Source organism: Amphiura filiformis, chromosome 11 (genome assembly GCF_039555335.1).
Source record: "Amphiura filiformis chromosome 11, Afil_fr2py, whole genome shotgun sequence".
In the NCBI taxonomy this organism is placed as follows: domain Eukaryota; kingdom Metazoa; phylum Echinodermata; class Ophiuroidea; order Amphilepidida; family Amphiuridae; genus Amphiura; species Amphiura filiformis.
The window spans coordinates 63,229,431-63,252,941 of NC_092638.1; the positions used below are offsets into that span (position 1 = coordinate 63,229,431).

Genomic DNA, 23,511 nt, shown 5'->3' on the forward strand with positions numbered 1-23,511 from the left:
TCCTAACTTGTTAATTACTTTTGTTCATTGTATTTTATAGTATACAAATATTGAATGTTTACGAGTACAAAGAATATTTTTATGAGATGAAATATGGACTGTTCCATTCAATGAGGCTGTAATGGAACAGTTCATATTTCACGGATTGAAACAATTCACTCCAGTGAACAAATAAAAACATTCAATATTTGTTTTATATAACTCATATGAAAATTCTTTTTCATCCACTATTTAATAAATCACCAGGAAAAGAAATTAAATTACAAAAATATTACAAACTGTAATTTAGAAGCGACACCCACACCTATAATTGGTGATTCCAGGTGGTCACCGTTCACGATATACGCCTGCGTCTGTCAGTGTTGCAATGGTAGCTACGCGCGAGTGCAATGGAAAATGGACTTGCACTGGCGTGGAGTGCAATATTTTTTTCTATAAATAGCAACAATTCAATCAAATGATAAGAATCTTTGTACAGTATGAGTTATATTTCATGATCTCATGTGAGACCAGTATGTATATAGTTTTCCATTTAACTTTTTAATAAGAAAAAGATTAAAGCTATACCCCTGGGGTCAGACCGGTAAATTTAATTTTATTGTAATATTTTAAATGTAATATGTATGTTTTCTGACATTTTGGAAACAATTGTTATCAAAATTGCATAACATTTGCATGTTTTCCTGTTCATGTATTTAAAGGGAAACAGCAACACGATTTTACCTCCCATATATTGGTAAAAATATGGTTGTCTTTATTCTTATTTATTAATTCAAATATGTAGGGAGATATCTTTTCCCCAGTTATATTGGTATGAGAATCATGTATAATTCCCACTCACTCATTAATTTATAGGCCGTATCAATTCAACTGTTCTCCTGTAAATGTATTTGTTAATCTCGTAGAGTAGAATAAATGTACACTGTCTTTGATGTGATTAATTGGTGTGATGATGGGCTGGCATACAGGTTAATTATAAACCTGATGTGATCTACATGTAGTATTTGTAGATTTATTTTTAAGGTGTCCTCACCAATTAAGCTGAAAGTACCAGACTGTGATGTGTAAGATTAACTACCAAACTTGAACGACTTGAAATATCAAGTGACCCCACCCCCCTAAATTTTTAAACTCACTTACTCACACTCCTATCCGTCTGTGTCAGCAATCTCAAACCTTGCGTATTGCTATCAAAACGAGGACGTCTGAATCAACATTAAATCGACATACAGAGGTAGCTGTGATACAGGGTGTATCAAAATGATTGGTACCCATCAATATTCAGTAAACATGGCCAAGACAGCCATATCAAAATGCAGTATAACATCCACATAATTTGCAGATAAGGTCATAAAATAATAGATTGTAGTCATTTCAAGATCTAATTATAAATGTGGAAGAAGCAGACGCTTCATTAGACAACAAACCTGATGGGTACCAATCACTTTGATACACCCTGTACACAGTATGAAATACACCTATCAACCGTGGCTTGAATGCTGAAAAGTGGATACCTCTAAAATGCATTTGGCATGCAATTGCAACCAAATTGCAGACCTCTGCGAATGGAGAACGGTACTCGTTTGCAGGTAGGTCCACAGTTTAAATGTATGTCCTTGTTTGCAGGCAAACACCGACACACTTACTTTGATCAAATTATCAATCAATCTAATTTTCAATCAATCGATTAATCAACCAATCAATCAACATATCAATCAATCAATGAATCAATCAATGTCATCATTCTCACTCACCTTTCCATCAGGATGATGTATCTCCTCCTCGTCATCCTGCTCATTAGACCCCGCATCACCCTGTCGCATCCTCATCATTGGAGATGATGCTTCATGATTCACAGCAGGATGGTCTAGATTCCATTTAGGCATTGGTGGTGATTGATCTGATCTTGCTGATGGTTGATTGCTGGTTTGTACAGGTAATGAACTAGGGTTGGCTTGGTTAGGGCTGCCGGTGTCAAAATGGACAGAACGCTTTCTTTGGATCCGTGGCTGTGAGGCTGGGTCTTCATATGACTCTGATTCTCTGGTTATTTATAAAACATCAATAACAGATAGGGTATAAAATGTGACCTAGTAGGCTTTGTATTAAAGTTTAAAGACTAACATGGAACATGAATGGTTGAACATCCTCCAGCAATATGATGAAGTATGAAGTGCAGTTTCAATATAGTTTCTAAGGAAAAAGTGTATCATCATTATGGCAGAATTTCTCTGTGGATAATATACACCAAAATGTATGGACAGATAGGTTTTTCATTTTACATTCTAGCAGTCTAGACATATGGGTTTGTTGTCCCATTTGCACAACCAGCTTGGCAAAGGGGACAGGGAACACTGCACTTGTGTGCCGTACACTTATTTTTTTATTTGCTTTTTCAATTTGAATGACCTCTGTCTGATTTAGTGAATTCCATTTGAATGCTTTTCACGAACCTCAAAATAGTGATGTCAATGCTGTTGACAAACCTGTGAATGTGATACACACTTACCAAACCGATGTAATATGTTTGTGTGTGTACGAGTTTTATATTTTGAAAGATGATCTGGTATGTGTGAGTAAAAGTATCACAAATCACAATTTGTTGATAGTCACAAGGATTACAAAGGAATAAGTAAGAATCAAGGTTGTAGCTACAGTGGGCTGTGGTGGGTGGCAAAGCCAACCACTCAGTTTTGGAGCCCACCACTAAACTGAAATTTTGGCATTGGAGCCCACCACTCACAAGTACAAAATTGCACAATTTTGTTGAATTAATCAAGAATTTGATCAATTTTGACAACAAATGGCCAAATATGCAAGATTTTCATCAAATGCCACCCCGCACTAAACATTTCCTAGCTACAACCCTGGTAAGAATTTTGACAATACAATTCATTTCAATTATTAAGATTTGGTCAACAGAACTACAAGACAGTGATAATAAAACAGAAGAAGAACTTATATCTGAATCTTTAGAAAATGATACATGCTAAAGGATATGCATAAGAAGTGTAAAAAACACATAGTTCTATTTCCTTCAAAAAATTTGATGGCATGAAGGCATGCATGTACACAAATGTCAAATAATTCATTAAGGCACATAATTTGTATCATACTTTCATGCTGACATGCCCATTCATTAAGAAAATCAATAATGGTGCAGTATCATTTACAGATGTGTCCAAGGTTGACAAAAGGTAGCAGGCAAGCCCAGCAGAGCTCAATATTTTTCACAGCTTTTCTGGCCTAGATATACCAGATGTCCGATTTTGATGGGCTTTGTATCAAAATGTAGAATTGGTAAACTGCCAGAAAATGATGTAAAAAACTTCTAAATGAAAATTGCTGACATGTGACTTACTCCCTTGATCATGTTACATACTATTTTCAGCACAGTAAATCAATTGTGTATCCATATATGGTGCATATCATGGAAAATTAACTCAAAATCATGTGTAACACTCGGAGTGGAATGCATCATGCTTCATAATTATATATCAGCGCAACATTATAATTCTAAATTATGGACCGTAAGTGAAATAAACCAATACCTCATGAAGTAAAATAACAAAATAAAGACAAAATCTTCCATGCAGACTTATATGAGACCCCAACATGCAATATGTACAATTTACCTTATTTGTATTGCAACTGATTTCTAAATCCAAGTGAGCATGTAAAAGTCTTAACAAAACAATAGACAAAACAGTCACTTTCATATTGTTACGTATTTGGCAGAGACTTATAACAGTTAACTATATAGACCACTTGACAACAAGTCAAAAGGCTGGTCTATCGATATGCTTGAACGAACCGCTACACTGTTCAATGGCTTTCTTGTACTATATGAAATGTGGTGGGTGATTTGAAATGCATGTGCCCTGAGCAAACTACGATGTGTACGCACACTGCAGGGCAAAGAACAATGCAAATTGCCATAATTCGCGCATACTGCCAGGCAATGACGTCACATGTCAAGTTGTCTATACCCTCCCTATCTAACAAGTGAACTGCTGCAGGCAATTCGCTGAGTGTGAGAAACAATCAACATTTTGTATTGCTTTATTCTGTCAACAGAGGGTCATGTTACTGGATTTTTTACATGAAAAAAAATCGGACCATGTCCCTTTAATCCCATCACCATTGCAAGTTTGGCTCATTGAGCAAGCAAAAGGTAACTGTAATTGCCTTTCAACAGCTTTGCTGTCATAGACATTCAAGAATTTTGTTTAAAACCCAGGAATTTCAATTTTGTAGTGTTCAATGACAAAGTACAAGTAAATTGTTAAGATATAAAAGAAATTTAATGATTCCTGCTATTAATGGTGGGTGATCTGATTGACGGCCTTATCATGATATCTTGGCACTGAAGCTTGTGTTTGTCTCATAATTAACCCCAATAAAATTTCAGGCCTGAGAGATGATTGCTTCCATTAGTAGCCTGAACCAACCTGTATATCGTGCTATTCCAGTTGAAATCCATACACCCCCTATGGAAGACATGACCTTAATCTCCCAAATGGGGTTACACCCCCTGTGTGGGAGACTAAGGTCATGTCTTCCAAGGGGGTGTGGATTTCAACTGGAATAGGCCATTATATGGGCCATTGTGATACACATATTTGCTTCTTACAAATATCCGAACTGCTGGAGCAAAATTAACCCACTACTTGGAATCATATAATTTTTTGTGACAGACCTCCAGGTAAGGAAAGCATCATATTTTATATTTTCAAACTACAAATTTAGCAGACTATCATACATACAAAACATCTTACCTTGTGTCTTGAGACTCCAATGAAGCGACTCGAGATGGTTGAGGCGGAGACTTCATCCTCACACTACCATCCTTCCTCACAGGACTGGAGTCTCCATCACTGGATTTACCCGGTAACTTTGTCCTCTTAATTCCTTCATCATTCTCTGCTTTTGCAGTCTCATGTGCTAGACTCTTCTTCATGACACCTTCATCTTCATTGTCTGATGAACTGCTGCTGACATTGACTCTAGGCAAGGCTGGAAAAGAAGCTAATCTTGCTGACTCAAGCTCTGCCAGTTGACGAGCTCTGCTTTTGGCTGCGTTTGATTTAGTCTGAAGTGATAAAATCAGATTGATATGAAAAATAGACCTCATTATTCTTCTGATTTTGACATGGCAAATTTGAATAAACTAGTTTTTTCAAATGTGCTTAAATCTTATTGGTAAAAGAAATGACCTAGGCTTGTTAAATCACTGGCAAATCTAAGTTTGCTTTAACTGAATGTTATTCATACAAAAATCCAGCATCCTAAGAATGGGAACAACATGTCTCTTTCACAACCATAGAGATAGAAAGTAATTTGAAATCAAATTATGTAAGGGTGATAAACAGAGATTTTAAACAGTTCTCTCAAAAAATATCTGACTTACTTGATATTTCATCCCACATCCATGGGATTTCACCAGAAAGTGGGGGGGGGGTGCTTTCTTTTCCTCTTAAGATTTTCTCTCTTTTCCCCTAATATTTGTTTCATAGAGCTATAAGTAATCTGAAATCAACTCATTTCACTGTACCTTCTTTTCCTCTTTCTTGAGCTTTTCTCTCTTTTCCTCCAATAATTTTTCCATTTCTTCCTCCAGTTCTGTATTTTCCTTCTCAAGAACATCCACCCTTGTCTTCAATCTGGCTGAGTTGGCTTGCCATCTTGATTCTCGCTTGTTGAGTTCCTCTTGCAAATCTGAGAGCTATATAGAATATAAAAACATTTCTTTCGGTTAGCAATTAGGCCAGATTCCTCCATGAAATGTTGGTGTGGAGAAGAGTAATCAAGATAAAGTGCCTTACTTAAGGGCACAACACAATGGCGCCGCCAGTGCTCGAACCCGCAACCTACTGATTATGGGTCAGAGACTGTTCCACTCGGCCACCATGCTCCCATACTAGGTAACTGTACCATGCCAAAAATTTGCTACTTCAAAAATACTGGTGAATTTGAGCAAAATCACACATATGATTTTGAGCACCACCTACATGTTACGGGCTCCAAGATGTTCTACCAGTCACCAGTTGAATACAATATGGATGTTAGTATAGACACTTTCTGGCAGAATAGAACGGCACTTGTTTACAATTTGAGAACGTACACAGCGTAAACACAGAAGTGGGGTTCAGATTGGCTAATTCAATCATCTAAAAATCATAACAATAGGCAAGTAATCTGATTGGCCGATTACACGTCAAAGAAACGATCGGCCCTCATCAAAGCCCGGCGCATGTCGCTTATTAACTGGGCGCTCTCTGGAAGCTAGTGTAGTAATAAGAAAGGACTTACGATCTTCTCGCATTCAATCATTAAGCCAAAAAAAAAAAGTATGTCTCAGACACATTTGGCAAAAAAGCTAAGTGCTATGCGATTTTTTATTTTTTATTTTTTAAGAAAATGAACTATGCGATATGCGATATTTATTTATTTATATATTTTTTTAAAGTTAAGCCACAATATTTATGTACTTTTTGATATTCAAATACAGGCACATAGTAATATTATACATATACACAATGAATAGTTTTGTTTGTCTCTTTTACATTCTTAGTCAGTGGGAGTGGTCTAATTCGTAGACACATTTCTGATTGGACAATCGCATGATTTCGGGTGCCGTCTATCAGGCCGTAGACGACCCCACGTCATCATGAGTCTTGATAATGCGTAACACGCGTGTAGAGGTGCGCGTATGTATCGCGCTGGATGCGTAGACTAGTGCGGAATACGCGAAAGCGCTAGCAGTACTCGCAACAGAATACGTGAAGTGGTAAACAAGTTTCGTTCATTTTATAATGAGGGGAGTTTTTATGACGGTAACTTAGTTTTTGCTTTAAAAAAATTGTTTACAGTTATTAAAATAATATTTAACTGACTAAGAATGAGAATAAACGATAGGAATTTTTATTTTGCCTATCCTCTACCTATGATAGACGACAGGCAGGAAAATTCCTATCGTTTATTCTCTAAATCATGGGCAAATGTGTACAAAAACAACAACCAAACTGCAAAAAAAGACAAATTTGAATCGCTATACGATACTGCAAAATATCAAAAAATGAACATACGGGGGAAAAAAATACAGCCAACACGTAGCGCTAAATTGGATTTCACATAGCAATGCGCGCGGGTGTCTGAGACATACATTCTTTTTTTCTTGTCCTTAAGGTGGTACTACACCCCTGGCAAATTTTGTGCCTATTTTTGCATATTTCTCAAAAATTATAGCGTATTGGTGACAAGAAAGATATAGGGGCAAGGACTACAACTACTGTACTGAAAATTTTATTTCAGCACAGACAACAGTTGTGGAGTTACAATCAAAAATGAGGGAAACCAATATTCGATCAATAAATCAATACCTACTTGCCTTGAGTTGCTGAATTTCCAGGGCAGTAGTTGTAGTCCTTGCCCCTATAATATACATATCTTACTTGTCACCAACGCGCCAAAACTTTTGAGAAAAATGCAAAAATAGGCAAAAAATTTGCCAGGGGTGTAGTACCACCTTAAGACAAACGCAGCAGGCAGGTGTCCTGTATCTCCTACATTATTTTTACAACACGATGCAGTCCATGGAATTTAGAATTTTGTGAATTTAGCGCTATAACTGACTATTGTCTGACCAAAGATTAAAGTACATGCTACTGAACAGTGGTAGCTCATCAGCTAATTTTGATTGGCAATTACCTGAGCACCTGGTCAGACTTACCTACATCAAGGCTTAGGAAACAAGCTGGTTTCTATCAAATTCAATCAGGCAATGGAAGCAAAGACTCAAAACTTGGTTGGTTATTCCTTCATGTAATTTTACAAAAAAATTAGGATTAGAGTTAGTAAAAACTTACTTGATTTTTGAGTAATTCAATTTCAGTCCTGTCTTTCTTGTCTGGCATAGTTCGCATTGCTTTTTGGTATTTCTCAAAGTTCTTCTTTTCACGCCTGCAGAAAATAAGATTACACAAAAATATTAACAGACTGGATGGATCTCACAAAACTGTAACCATAGACTTATAAAGACTATTCACCAACAGGTATAGTCTCAGCATCATCCGTTAATGAGAGCCAATCATTCCATGAAGTGCCACATATCAAACTGCTACGCACACACTTCTAATTTTACGGCCGTTCCCGTAAACGCAAAAACATGCAATGCTCTATTGCATAACGGATGGAACGCTGGTGTGATTTGTCAGACATGCATGATCGCCCCTCATGGATATGCGAGAATTCACAGCATACAAAGCACCTGGGACTTTGGCTGTTGGTGAATGGTCTATATTATTTTCTAGTCTGTGGCTGTATTAACCCAACACATGTTTAGTAACTTGTTGCGACTCTTTGTAAAGTAGATTTGTAACATGCAATCTGCAGACATCGTAACTTTACTTTGCTTCTCTTGCAAAATCCTACCTTATGATGGATACACCAATCATAACAAAATCAAATTATTGTTACTTTCATTGAGTTACAATGCATCTATGAAAGGTCATAAATATACATCTCAAATCCATTTCATTTAAGGGTGATCAATGGGACCAAATCTTAACACTTTACTTTTCTCTATCAATTGACAACAGGTCTTTCATGTTCCAATTGCAGGTTCAGCAAGTTGCTGTCACAAATTTCAACAATTTTAAGCCATCAAAACGCTCAATTTGTATTATGAACACCATTTGTAGCCCTATATCCTGATGACTCATAATGATATAATATATTCAATATGTGTATATATCTAAATCATGTGGGTGGACTGGGAGATGAAGATTGCACAAAACTGACACCACTACACACCTCCCCCCTTGTATAAACCACAAGTATGGAGTTTTCATGTGTGGAGTTTCATACACCAATATATTCTAACTGTGGAGTTTTTAAACAAACGAAGTACATTACTGACTTTCTGTGGAGGTCTTCGTATCACAAAATGAAAGGTGTTATGCCCCCTTTTTGAAGCTAACTCAACCTTAGAACTCCACAGTTAGATCAAGCGCAACAGTTGGTTTGTGTTTTTAAACATTCAAACTCGGGAGTTAACATTCAAACTCGGGAGTTTAACATATTTAAAAATATGTTAAACTCCCGAGTTTGAATGCGGGCACAAAGGCACACAAGATTCAAGACAAACATTCAAACACTCTAACCTGAGTTTCTTCATTTCTTCATCTTTGAAATCTTGCAGTCTCTGAAGTTCTTCTGTTTTCTGCTTTTGAAACTCATTGATTTCAGCTTGTAGGGAAGATAAACCCTGCAAAAAAATCATATAATTTCACTGAAGAGGGAACAGAACGGTACAAATGTGGCACGGACTTATTTATGAAAAATAGATTCATAGCATGTTACCTCAAAGTTCCAAATCTAACTGTTTAGCATCCTCACTATTTAAGTTCATCAGAAAAAAATTGAAATTTGAGACCAAACACCCTCATGAATAATACATTTCCAGTGAATAAAATTTGTACGCAAACATCATCCCAATGAAAGTAAAAAAAGATTTTGAAAGATTCATTTGGCCACATAACAAAATCGAAGAAATGTTTGGAATCTTGCTGGCGTATCTTGCTATGGCCTGGACCTTTGACGATGAGTGCTGTTATACCACTTTCATGACCTTATATCTCAATGCCCCACTAATTCAGCTCCCATGAAAATGTTCCCTTACTTCTTCACATGTTGGTATGGTAAACAGAAACATTTTTTGCCAGATACATACTTCAAATTCATTCATTTATCTCAACAAGTAAATTAACTGCAATATAGCTACATAACCAGTGTAGATCCAGAAAAAGTTCAATACTAATAAATTTTCTATATATCAAATGCTTAAAAACTGGACAGTACTAAAAGGAACCCTGTGACCCATTACATAAATAACCTGTTTTAAACTTCCCTGACATTACCTTTTCTCTTTCCTCTCTTAATTTGGCAAGCATTGCATTTTCTTTCCTGAATCTCTCAATTTCATCTTCCAGCTCTGCCAACTTGTCTCGTAAGAGTTTGGATTGCACCCCGTCTCCTATGGGCCTTTCTTTGGTCTTCTGTAAGGTTTCCTCTTGTTGCTTTTCCTGGATTTTAGAATGCAGTGAGAAAAACATGCTAAGTAAAGGTTACTATAGTCTCAAGTTGAGAGTAAAGCAATGTTGGATTTGGAAGTGACAAATTCAAATTGTGTGCACTAACCAAATCCCGTAAGCCAAACACACATGTGTAGAACTGTAGAAGAGCGATTTGTCCGTAAGCTGGCAACGCAACCGCATAAATACATTGATTTGAATCTGCCAAAGTGAAATCCAACATGGCGTTGTTCTCAACTTGAGACAAGACACACTATGTAACACATTTAAACAGACAGTAAGAAAGTGAGGGGAAGAGAGAGAAACAAACAGACACATGGGAATTTCAATGTTTCTGAGAATTTAACAAAGAGTTTGAGAATGAGTATTAGAAAGCTTAAGACAGAGAGAGAGATGAGACACAAACAGACACTAGACAGACAGACAGATGGAGAGAGGGTTTAGGAGAGAGGGTTTAGGAGTGAGATTGGGAGAATTTTAGAAAGTGCTTGCAGTTGCAAATGAATGTAACAAAGTTTGATAGAAAGAGGAGAGGGGGAGAATAGCAGGCTGCGACAAATCGCCTGTCCGATAGCCCGGGGCAATCACATTTTTTGTCGGGCAATTAAAACTCTGAAGAGCTGTGCCCGATCGGGCAAGTCTAAATTTAAACCAATTAAAGCTTGATGATTTAAAATGGAGTATTTCTGTCCAACTTAGCGTGTTCACAGAAGTAAAAAAATGTCAAAACAAAGTAGAAAACTTCTTGAAATGGAACTCAAATTTCGCTAGGCACTCGTATCCCACACCAGACTTGCAGACATATACATATGCTAATGAACATCATGCCGTGACGTGACGTATTGGAAGTTTGGCCAATTATAGAACCTGTTTCGTGCAAATATCATGACGTCAATGATGTCAGCTGGCCATGTATTTGCATATGATTGAGATTGAGATGTACTAGTGGTTGGCGAAATACGTAAATCGCCGTGACTTTACTGACAAAATTTCACATAAAATACACATTATTTTCCACATGTAAGAAACAAACAGTGAAATAATTGAATGAAATGTTTTTTTATGCATTTCATGAATACTCATTTATTTATCAACTTAACTGAGAAAAGTATTGGATTTCTGTAAGAATGAAACTGCCAAATTCGGCACACTTACGGTACTATGCACTGCACTGCATGATGAGTACGGTATGTGACTTTGTCGACAATTGTTGCGGGAATATGGGTTTAATTTGGGCAATTTCGGGCAACCAATTTTGGATATTGCCTGCCCGATCGGGCAAGCTAAAAAATAAAATTTGTCGCGGCCTGGAGAATAGACAGACAGAGAACAAAAGAACTTATTTTGGACAATTAAGAAACTCACTTAGGTTAATTATTGGTGGTGTAAAAGTATATAAAAGCCACTAATTTTGTACCAACTAGAGTATAGCTTTGCTGATTAACTTTGGAATACCCTTGCATCCTAACATCAACCCAACCATAAATCCTAACCTTATATACTAACTTTAATCCTAACCCTAAATCCTACTTCTTAAAACCTCACAACACAGGATGCAAAGGGTATTCCAAAGCTTTGATGAATAAGTTTGGAATCACCTTGCATCCTAACATCACCACTAACTCTAAACCCAACCATAAATCCTAACTTTAATCCTAACCTTAAATACTAACTTTAAAATTAACCCTATATCCTACTCCTTAACCCTACTCTTATAATACAGGATACAAATCATATTCCAAAGTTATACTCGGCTTTGGTAACCATAACCTAGAGTCCGAAGTTTTCCGTTTTACGGAAAACGGAAGAAAATCACGGAATCGGAGGTACAACACGGAAAATGACATTTTTGTATGGTGTGACAAAAATTGTTAAAAGATAAGAGAAATAAATGTTAAAAACAATCATGAGTTGTGTATGTCAATTTTATGATAAAAATACTGTTTAATAATACCGAAATAAAGGTATATTACCAAGGCATGAACCCCTATATCCCAAACATCGTAATAGTCTGTCTATCATTGTGAGAATATTCCAATCAGAGCATATTGATCACAATATTGAACACTTATATATTGTGATATTAATATCATTGTTTATACATTTTAAGCTTTATTCATGACACAGATTTACATATTTTACAACACGGATTACAACACGGAAAATGGATTTTAGAAAACGGTAAACTTCGGACTCTACCATAACCATGCATTATGTCTTACCTGTTGCACTTGTTGTTTAGGAACCACAGGTTTGAGTTTAGGGAATAGTTTTGATACAAGTTTAGATGTTGGTGGAGACTCAAGTTGGTGATCATCTTGGAGTACATCTGCTTTCCTTCTGTCCAATGGGTGTGAATTAGCACCTGTAAGGAGGAAACACAACCACCAAAAGCATGAAATCAAATTGGACAGTTTCGTTACGACATCACTCAAACTGTGTATCAGTGGCTTTGATGGACAAACTAGCCTTTGTTATTTGCTATAGTGGTTACCCACATAAGCAGTACTTTTTAATTTACCTGGGTCAAAGTGCTAAAGCAGACAACGCCACAATTTTGAATGTCTTATCAGTACAGAATGATCGCAATATGAAGGAACACAAAATATATTAGTCAAAATCAGGAAAAAAGGATTGTTTGGCTGAAAAATTCTGAGTCATCTAAAACAGGTGGCCATTGTGCATACTAGCAAGGATTTTGCAATACTTATATACTATAGGATAAATCACTCATTTGCTCAAAATGAAGTCAGTCGCCAATCTTCTGACCAGATAGCCAGATGATGCAAGACTTGGATCATTTTTGTAGTGAGAAACTCAACAAAAGTAAAATATGGGTCTAATGTTTTACCTATATAAACAAAATTAGATGAAAATAAATATTTCTTTCGTCAAACAAACAAATGTACTGTCAATTGCATTATAAACGTAACCTGTACTCACAGATCTGGAACCAAGTATGATAATACTTAGCAACTTTAATGTTAACCAAAACAAAATTGGATAAGTCAGTTCCATTATGAAGAAGTACACAAGCATTGTCATCTGCACACATATCAATGAAGTGACTTAACCCGTTTTTTAAAGGGAGTGTATACCAGTGTCACTGAAGTGATAAATTTCGGCCGACATTGGGTTGCTACGCCATTTTACACCATGATGTGGCAGTGACATCAACAGTGTTGAGGCAGATGTTTCGCGAGCGCATATATGCGGTGTCTTTAAGTGTGTGAGTGTCTACACAAGCACTTTGAGCAAACACTAGCGATTTGAATCTGCACCCAATGAAATGAGCAATGACGTCACTGCCACATCAAGTTGAAAAATGGTAGAGTGACTGATAACTGACATAACAGCAATTTTCCTAATAGAGCAGCAGGATGTAGACACAAAAATGTCACCTAAAACACTCCACTACTGCTCTGTATGGTACAACCATTTAAGTGTGTGTACTAACCTTTTCCACTAGACACCGGTGGAGTTGATGTAATAATTGGCATCCCAACTATAATACTATCATCACTGTCCTCATCCCCAGAGGCAGCAGTACCTAAATCTCCCCAACTCTCTTCATCTTCAAAGTCAATGTCCAGTGCATGAGAGGATGTCCCTGCTGCTGTGGAGGATTTATGGACATCCTCATCCTCCTCCTCCTCCATTCTCTCATCCTTTTGTTGCATCTCCGTATCACTTTGATTCCCCATCTCCCTGTCCATCTCTACGACACTATCTGATCCCAGATCATCATCGTCAGAATCTTCCGATTCATCTTGTACGATTCCTCTGGCAATTGGATAATTCAGATTTGATCCGGAATTATTAAAATTAGGATTCAGTTTTTCATCCTCTTCCTGCTTTGTTCTCAAACGATCATCTTGATTTTTCCTCATATTCACATGATCAGAATCTTCTTCTGTTGAACTTCCAGCTTTTGTTACTTGCTGCGTCAGCGTCCTATGTTCACCCATTGTTGATGGCATATGTTGATTATCACCTGTTAATGTCCCATCAAGATTAGAGTTGTCTGAGTCACTGCTTGATGATGATATATGATCATGTGACTGATCATGTGATTTTGAGATGACTGGTTGTTCTTGAGATGATTGTAGTGAATTGGATTTTTCACTCACTGTTCCAAGCGGTACCTGTATAATGAACACATATAAGGTGAATGTAAGTTCATACGTTGTGGTGATAAACAAGTTTAAACTGACTTTCAGAACATCAGAAGTCCTATGTTCTGATAGACTGGCCCTTTTGTTGAAAATTGGTGACTTTTGGTCAAATGAGGGGGGTGTTGTATAAGGTTGGCAATTCCAGTCCTTGATCACAATCCAGATCAAGAAGAAATTGCCAGAACTAAATCGTGATCAAGGACTGGAATTGTCAACCTTATACATATATTTCATACTGAAAATTGTTGAAAGCTATAAAAATCCAGTTAAATTTTTCACAATTTGGCCTAAAATTATATAATTTTGTGTGGAATTCTAAATTCTTTCATACCTTTTCCACTTTTTTATGGATGAAAATGGTTGGATCTGGAATAATTCAAGTTGTTTAATTTGAATGGGATATGGTTTCAAATAGAACAGCCCAATTGGTTTGATTTGTGTCATAATTTATCAGATGAATGCAATAAGGTTATAAATGCATAGTAAGTCCAAAAAAAAAGGTTGTTTGTTTGTCCTCCACTGCCCGCTCCTCAGATTAAGGCCTGACCAATATTTTTTTTTTCTATTTTTAAAATTCATTTTTTTTTCAATTTGGAGTATAGCTAGAGCTAAATGCTAAGATCTTTCATGGTTGAAAATTAAAAAAGCCCCCCAAAACATTTTGTGTCTTCAATATGCAAAGTTATAACTTCATGTCATAGTCTATTATTTTTAGTGACTTCAAAATACATTGGCTTTGAAATCATTAAAAGACTATGACATGAACACAAATTATAACTTTAACTGCATATTAAAGAAACAAAATGTTTTTTTTTAAAGTCACCATGAATGATTGTAGCATTTAGCTCTAGCAAGGTCCAGGAAAACACCAAATCCGAAAAAAAAAAAAAATTTTTAAAAATCTGCCCGCCCGCACGTCCTCTTTCAAAGCTGTGGAGGACAAACAAACATTTTTTTTTTTTTTTTGGCCTAATAACCAAGCATTTGCAACTTTTTTAATGCTCTGTTTAGCAGATGCCCCAGACTTTGCTAAGTCATGCCCTGAACCACCTCTAATTCTCGCTATTCGCAATAAGGGCGCCGCCAGCGGTTTGCGATGTAATCGTGATGTATCATGGGAAAAGGTCGACATCCAAATCCGCGCAATACGAATATTATCATGCTATTACATAGGAACACGTGACAATATTTTTTAGTTTGTCAATATAGCGGTATTACGCATAAATCGATAGAGAAAAAATTAATTGTGCACATTTCAAATCACATTATTAAGTATTATTGAGTATCGATTCGCGTGTAACACCTTTATTTTGACAAACTCAAAGACTATTTTCAAGTGTACCTATGTAATAGCATGGTAATATTCAGATATGCCGGACTTGATGTCGACTTTTCCCATGATACATCACGATTACATCGCAAACTATTGGCGGGCGCTCTTTATTGTAATAGCTTAGAATTAATACCTGTCTTTTGTAGTTATTCTCTTCATCATGTTGACAACCAGCGAGGCATTACTAGAAAATGATGTATTGTCATCTACTGCTTGTTCCAATAACTCAAACTCTTCAAGGTCTTCTTCTTCATCCTATAAAATATGACAAATATTAACAGCAATGTTCAAGAGCTACTAGCTATTATTCATGATAGAGAAAAAGCATCTACCATATTTGAGGTTAAAAAGGGCACATGATTAACATACCATTTTTTTTCTTTCTTTCTTTCTTTTTTTTTTTTTTGAAAAAGAAGTTTCAAGACACGGAAGCTGCTCTGAAAATTATTTTTTTCTCCAAATAGACTGCATTTTCACTGTGGTTGATTTCACTACCCGTGCCATGCATTGTAAGTACTTCACTTCACCTTTACTTGCGTACTGCATGTATACAAGATGGTACACATCCAAGATGGTCGCTCGCGCCATGGCGGCCATCTTGAATGTGCAGCGAAGAGAATATTTCCATTTATGGGTTGTGAGCAGGAGTGTTAACCCATCATAAGCCATAACTCATCGTAATTCTTTCATACGATCCATCTTCTAGATTTATATATTAGAGTTACATAGGGCTTGGACTTGCGTGCATCAAAAATGTTAGTAAAATAGACCCCGATAATCTCTGTACCACAATCTTGATTCCACATATAATCATAGTTGCTCAGTCAGTAGGCGATTTTGTCTTGGTTCCCCCATATGCAAAGAGAACCTCAATCTGGCAGCATACATGCCTTGGGCATTGTATGGCAGCTGACATATTCTAATGACAGCGAAATAAATGTAAAGCGCTTTGATACATGTGAAAGGCACTACATAAATGTCAACATTTATTCATAATGCGAATTGAACCAGTCATATTTCCATGTCTACTGCCAGATCTAGTCTCCCCTTGCAATACGGTGGAACAGTGCAATGGGTGAAATATATCACAAAAGCAAAATAAAATCTGTGCTTTGCACATTATAACCAGCTATCACGAAAATCAACAACACATGGGTCAATGTAAAGGAAGCACACATCTTAAAGAAGTGAAACATTTCAAAATTGGCAAAGTGCAAAAAATTAATCACTTAAAAAATGTCCACTTTTTACAAATTTACCTCCGCCTTCTTCTGCCATTCATTCATTCTCATCTGAAATGACATCTCAATTGTGTCATCTGGATGTACGCCCTCTGTTGGTAGATGATGGTCATCCTGTTGCTGGGATACTGTTGCCATGGATATGGGACCAGGCAGCGTTTCTTTGCCTATGACAGATTTACTTATTGGTTTGGTTGATTTGAGTCTGGCCCCAGGTATATTGGAATGACTTGATACAGATTCCCTTATGAAAGCAACTTTCCTTGATAAAGGCTGAAAATAAATGGTAAAGAGTAACTAGAATTACACAGTTCATAATTAAGGGGGTATTTTGTGATTTAGTATCCTTTGTATTGGATATGGTTCAATAGATATCCACGCAAAAAGCTTATTTCCAAAACTTCAGTTCATTTGAACATTCAATTTGCAACTTACGCATAATTACACTACATTACAATTCTGGGCTGTCGACAGCAAATATACAAATTTGCAAATCTGCAAAAAAATTTTATGCACACAAATATTATGTAGTCCTGGGTCTCTGATAATTTTGGATAAGGCTGTTGATCACAAAGTATCCCTTTAAGGTGTCCCCACTACAATAGCTGGTAAATATAATGAATAACATAACATAAAATTATACAGCACAAGAGGGCATCATACTTGATCACATACTTGACCAAGACAGCCACACAGCCATATGGACGACCAACCACCTGCGCCACAACATAAGCCCTAACACAACACATTAATGTTAAAGGGACCATTGAAAGAAAAACATATTTGGTATCAAAATAAAGCTAATAACATATAGAATCCATTTCTAAAATGATAACGCAATTTTCCTTCATTTTACCCCCCAAATCAGCCAATAAAGACAAAGCGCCCAACATTGCGTCTGTTCCGCCCAATTCATATGTTCAGAGACACGTGGCAACCCCTGTGACATCAAAGTGGTTATCCTTTCCGCTGCATGGCAACACTGCATAGGCCAGACCCGGTCTAAACCAACGCATGAACGTGTTTACAGCAGTGAACTTTTCTGTGCCAATAGACACAGAAAAAACGGATATTATAATATAAATTGCAAAGCTACAATGACTGGCATAGGCCTAATGTTGCAAGATGCCGACCATGAGACTGGTACTACGATAGGCCTACATAAGTCTGGCTACAAAATTGGCCAATAACAGGGAAATACAAGTATTAGGCCTACATGTTGACAAAGTCATAGCTGATGTGCTAGCTGCTCGGCTTTTGCAAGAGAGTAGGACTATCTTTTGTTTTGAGGCATTCAGATAATAGAAAATCTTTACTCCTATTTCCTCTGAAATATCTGGTGATGATAGGAAGAGAAGGCCATGATGTTTCGGGTTAACCAATGACATGCGACTTAATTTCTTCAGGCCTAATAAGCCTACCTCCCGGGTGTGCGGCTTAGGTTACCACCGCCGGGCCTAACGCAAGACGATCCTGACTCCGAAGTTTGGAGCTGAATTGCGAATGATTAAGTTTGATTGTTTGTTTCTTTAAACGGTCGCTCGATCCGTGCAGAGACACACTTCCTTAATATGAGACCAGGTTCAAAACAAAAGCCAGGCTTGGTAGAGCGAATTGGCGCAGCGGTTGTTCGTCGCCTTGCACCACTGAGGTCCTGTGTTCAAGCCCCGACGCGCGCGGCCCGATCCTGATTCCATACTTGCTCTCCCGGTTTTCTCCGGTTTCCTAATGCTTCTCAATAATCGGTAATTAGTTGTTGGTTATCAAAAACTTCCTTTACCCAATGGAATTTGGGGAGCTGTTAAGATAATTGGCATGATTAGTGGATGTTACAATCTAAGTGCGGATCTAGGTTTGCGCCGGTTCGGCAGCAACCAGCCTATAGGGCCTACCGGTTGATGCGATCTGATTGTGATGATTCACCATGGCAGTGAAATTACAGCGATTTGAACCCTCCAAGATCTGGGAAAAGGCTCTATATATGCCCTAAAAGCTTAAATATATTTTTATTTATTTTTAAAAACCTATATGAGAAATGAGAAACAAATTTGAAGATAAAGAACCAAGAAGAACATAAATTATAAAGGCCACTCCAAACAATCAAATGAACAATATTTACTGTCAGCCTTTAGTTTGCATCAAGGAAATGCTATAGGCCTAATACAATCTCAAATCCCACTGAAACTTGCAAAGTGTCCGAGCGTTTAATCAAAGGAACAGTTCTAAATGTTGTGTTGATTGGGTAAATGTTGTATCATACTCATTAATGAAAGAATGATTGAATAAATGAATGTAAAATACAGCACGCCCGGCTGAATAGTTCATTTTTAGGAATGACTGACATTAATTTTGCAAAGCCTAGGCCTACCCCCGGGCCTAACCGTTAACCATCCATGCATTAAAGTAAATGTATGTTACCTATTTGTTGTCATTGTACTTTTATTTTTGTAGCAAAGGCTTTTTGAAGGCCTATGTAGGCCTATGTTTGTAGGCGCTACCGATTTCAGGAACAGCTTGCATGTCGTGTTCTTCATCTGCCGTTGGAGCCACTGCCCCAGTGCCAACGGCTCAAATAATATTGGCAAGTGTCCCGTAGGGGAATAAATTTGCAAAATCGGTAGGGCCTACTTTAGCATGTTGGGGTATGAAAATAAGCACTTTTGAAAGTTTAGTTAACTTATGGAAGAAAAAGGCTTCTTTACTAATTGAAAACATGTCAGGTCTTGTGAAAAATAATCATCTCTTGACTAGTTTAAAGTACGGCAAAATAAAATACATAGGCCTATACCGCTGGGGCCCAGCTAGGCACGAGACATGCTCGTGCCGGCACATTTATATCATCTGCAACCCTGGGATCTGCAATTTATGTGTTGCGGCTAATCTCGGCGATATCCCCTTATCGTCACTATCATACTCATAATTAGTTTGATATATCATGTAGGGCCTACATAAAGTCATCGGAATCATATCTTGATCATGTTGACCGGGGGTTGAATTTATGAATAAGTAAAATATTAAGAAGCTGCATGCTTGATGATGATAAAAAATAACTGATCGTCCCCGGCCCTGCGCCGCGCGCCCGCTTCCTTTTGCAGGGCATTGCCATTGAGGGATTCTGAAAATTTCTTGCTATTTTCTTTATTTCAGGGAAACTTTTTTTAAATGTTTCAGAAGATATTAGATTCGCTATAAGCATTTCAATTTACAGGCTTTGTTTTAATCATCCTCTCAGAGAACCATCAAATAACAAGAGCCTCAATCCTATAATCCTCCTCTACAAGTTACACTAATAATGTCCGGGAATAATGTAGGCATACATAAATGATCGATTTGCATTCTAAAAAAATAATAAATAATAAATAAAAAGGCCCTCTGCTTCCTCTTTTTAATAAAATGTGGACAATCAACTTGCAACTGGTATTTTGTTTTTACTTGACCTTAAAATATATAAGTGGTTGTATTATTTATACATCTGTTATTTAGATCGCGATCGCTGTTGTCATTTTTGTCCCGGCAAAAATGTCAGCATAACACAAAATGCGTAACCACAATGACGTCATCGGAAAATCGCCCAATTTCTATTTTTGAAGGGGGTAAACCGAGTATGTTGTTTTCGTTGTATTTTTATTTCTAAAATAGTTAGTTCTTCAGTTGTTTCAGATATTGATTCTATATTTTATGGGCTTTATTTTGATACCAAATAATATTTTCTTTCAATGGTCCCTTTAAGGCAAAAAAGGGGTACACTTAAACAGGTGAAAATTAGAGAAGTTATCTCATTAGGGAAGAGATACTAATACACTTTTTTATTGATATATCTCTGAATCTACTATAAGCTCACCTGTGGAGACTGTTTTTTATTCATCTTTTCCACAGGCTTTACACTAGATCCACTGCCTCCCTCTGTATCTTTAGGGATGTTGCCTCCTGACGTCATCTTGTTGTTGCTGAGACTCTTCTCGTCCGCTTTCTTGGGAGGAGATTTCTTTCTTGGAGGTTTGATGTTGATCTTACCAAACCGAGCGGTGCCTTGTCCTCTGCGTAGGAACTTACGACCTGGACTGGCTGCTGGTTGGTGCTGAGCAGAAGCCTGTAAAACTTTCTGTTGCTGCACAAATAAATTTTAACAAAGTACAAGTTTAAGTTCATAAAACTTTATAAATAGCTTAAGAAAGATCAAGGAAAGCTAGCTGAAAGCATTGAAATCCATATAATTCACCTTTTTCGGTCATTCCCTGCATCAAACAATCCAAGACCATGTCCTCAGCAATGTGTCACTACACACACTGAACTGGTCGAGCATAGCCAATGATAATATACTGACAATGATATAGCTTTGGTTTTAATTGCAAAGACTTTCAAATACTATAAAAGTGGGCATTTTTGTAGAAAGTTAATACATACAAAACATTTTCTTTTATCACATTTTTGTCACCATGAAGCTTTTTTTGCTATCAAAATGTGATTTTAAGCTTTTTTAAAACGAAATAAAAATTAGTATTATGATGTTTGTGAATGAGGGTAACCAATAACTAGATATGATTTTGTTGATGTTCAAATGAAAAATATCTATGCACTTGCAGTTTATTTTTTTCCAATCACAATGCACTTCCCCTTCATGAGTTATGCATTGTACTGGAAAAAAAATTGAAGTGGTGCATGTATTGATACTTGACGACTGAACTATACCAAAATCAATTATGGGGAAGGATATCATTGAGGCGCTACAAACCTTTTCTTCCTCTTGTCTCAACTTCTTTTCTAGTAACTCCTCAAAAGTGTTTACTGCTCCTCCTCGTATCGGACGCTCATCTCCTAGCAACTCATCATTGGTAGCATCATCGTTGCCTCCGTCACAGTCTGGCTTTGTTGTTTGTTGTTGTGATGGCAAGTGTGAAGGAGACTGGTCCGTTTCTTTTGATGTCTTCAATGGTGTATAATCAGCCTTTGAAGAAAAAATAACAGTATATGGGTTATACAATGTCCTTATATGAGTGTACTTCACTGAACTATCAACACAAGTACCATTGACCTAATTGTAGTAGTCTGTAAAAGCACTCCTGTGGATTTTATAGCTTAATTCTAGTACAACTAAAATATATGTGATATGATCTAGTGCATGGAGGCCAAAGGAAGCATTTTTGAAAATTCACTATAATTATATTTTTGATACCAAATTATTCAAGCTAATGTATTGCGACGTTTCAATGTATTGAAAAATATTAATGTTTTTCCAACATTGACTTGTCAATGTTTTCAACCTATTAAATATTGACAACATTGAAATCATTAATCTGTCAATGTTTTTGATATAAAAAGGGACTTTTCTATAGTACTTTTCAAACACTTTATACTTTCTTGATTACGACCAAATCACAGTATATGTGGTATTATCAAGCCAAATCAGTCTGAGGTATGACATATTCAATTTTCAGTTTCTTACAGGATTGTAAACAACATTTACAAAGCTACATTTTGCATGAAACCAAATTGAATTTGGACAATCAGTGCAAAAGATATGAGTAGTTTGTTTGTTTGGCTATATCTCAAAATCAATATTTCCGACTTCCGATTGATTTTGCTTGATCGCATCACATATATGTCATTGCTATTGTCTGGACATGCTGGGTCATGATTGGTATGATTTTAAAGCTTGGAAGTAAAGATTTGAAATATGTTATATATCAAAAAGTCATTTTGTTGACTTTGTGCTCATTATGTTAGAGCTTGTCCCAAACATTCAATGTAGTCTATGTTTTCAATGTTTTTATTTTAAATTAATGTCAATGGTCAATGTTTTTTTAACACTGCAATAGCTTAATTCAAGCTACCTTAAATGAAAAGTTTTAAATAAAAAAAAAGTTATATCCAATATATCAAGAGTTTGGTGCAAATAGGCTCAATCTGCAATAGCTGCCTATAATAGCTATTTGACAATTTCTGCATTCTATATTGTGCACAGATAACACCTGGCAGCTATTACAGATGTTACCTCTTCAGGTGTAAATTCATCTGTATTTTGATCCACGCTGTCTTCTTCCTCCATATCAGCTTCCATACCAGTATCCTGATCTTCCACATCTCTCCCTCTCGTCCTTTTGGGACTATAATAGTCATCACTCATCTCTGAGGCTGTGTCAGGAAGTGGATATACTCCCTCTTCCATGACTGAACTGTTGGCTTCACTTGCTGTGTCTAAGTCTTCCCCCTGCATGGAAGATGAAATTAAAAATTCAAATACAGCTAGTTCAATTCTTAACCACAAATTACAATTTTTTTTAATTTCACTAACATCTTTAAAACAATAAAAGTTCATCATTATTAGCAAATCTACTATCACACAAAAGAAGGTTCTATCAACTCCTGCACCCTTCGGGCTCACAAGAGTTTTTAAATTGCCAAAAATAATAAGGAAATGTCAGCCATCATTAACCGCAGCTTCAAGAAAGAAAAAGGTTTGCTAAATTGGGCCTCTGAGTTGAAATAAAGTCTATATAATATAAATCACCAAAGCTTAGCTAGTAAGCTCTTGTGCAAATTTGCTGTGACATCCCACCGCAAACCTTTGAGTTACAGTGCAAAATGTGAATGAAAGTTGTATTTGATTGAACTTGAAAGTACAACTAAACCATAACTCTGCTTCTGGATACCGTAAGATGTCAAATGAT

At 36.7% G+C, this 23,511-nt stretch overlaps 1 protein-coding gene across 1 annotated transcript in view; it reads right to left on the minus strand.

Annotated features, from left to right (window-relative positions):
• Window positions 1–23,511, minus strand: part of LOC140163841 (centrosomal P4.1-associated protein-like) — a 50,015-nt gene that overhangs the window by 17,389 nt on the left and 9,115 nt on the right. Inside the window, exons 7-20 of the mRNA XM_072187156.1 lie at window positions 22,836–23,051; window positions 21,576–21,788; window positions 20,685–20,951; window positions 16,862–17,116; window positions 15,736–15,857; window positions 14,506–14,521; window positions 13,552–14,239; window positions 12,317–12,459; window positions 9,921–10,085; window positions 9,165–9,268; window positions 7,869–7,962; window positions 5,555–5,725; window positions 4,779–5,092; window positions 1,755–2,043 (exon numbers count right to left, since the gene is read on the minus strand). Coding sequence (XP_072043257.1) covers window positions 1,755–2,043; window positions 4,779–5,092; window positions 5,555–5,725; window positions 7,869–7,962; window positions 9,165–9,268; window positions 9,921–10,085; window positions 12,317–12,459; window positions 13,552–14,239; window positions 14,506–14,521; window positions 15,736–15,857; window positions 16,862–17,116; window positions 20,685–20,951; window positions 21,576–21,788; window positions 22,836–23,051 — 3,057 coding nt within the window. The remainder of the gene's footprint in view (window positions 1–1,754; window positions 2,044–4,778; window positions 5,093–5,554; window positions 5,726–7,868; window positions 7,963–9,164; window positions 9,269–9,920; window positions 10,086–12,316; window positions 12,460–13,551; window positions 14,240–14,505; window positions 14,522–15,735; window positions 15,858–16,861; window positions 17,117–20,684; window positions 20,952–21,575; window positions 21,789–22,835; window positions 23,052–23,511) is intronic.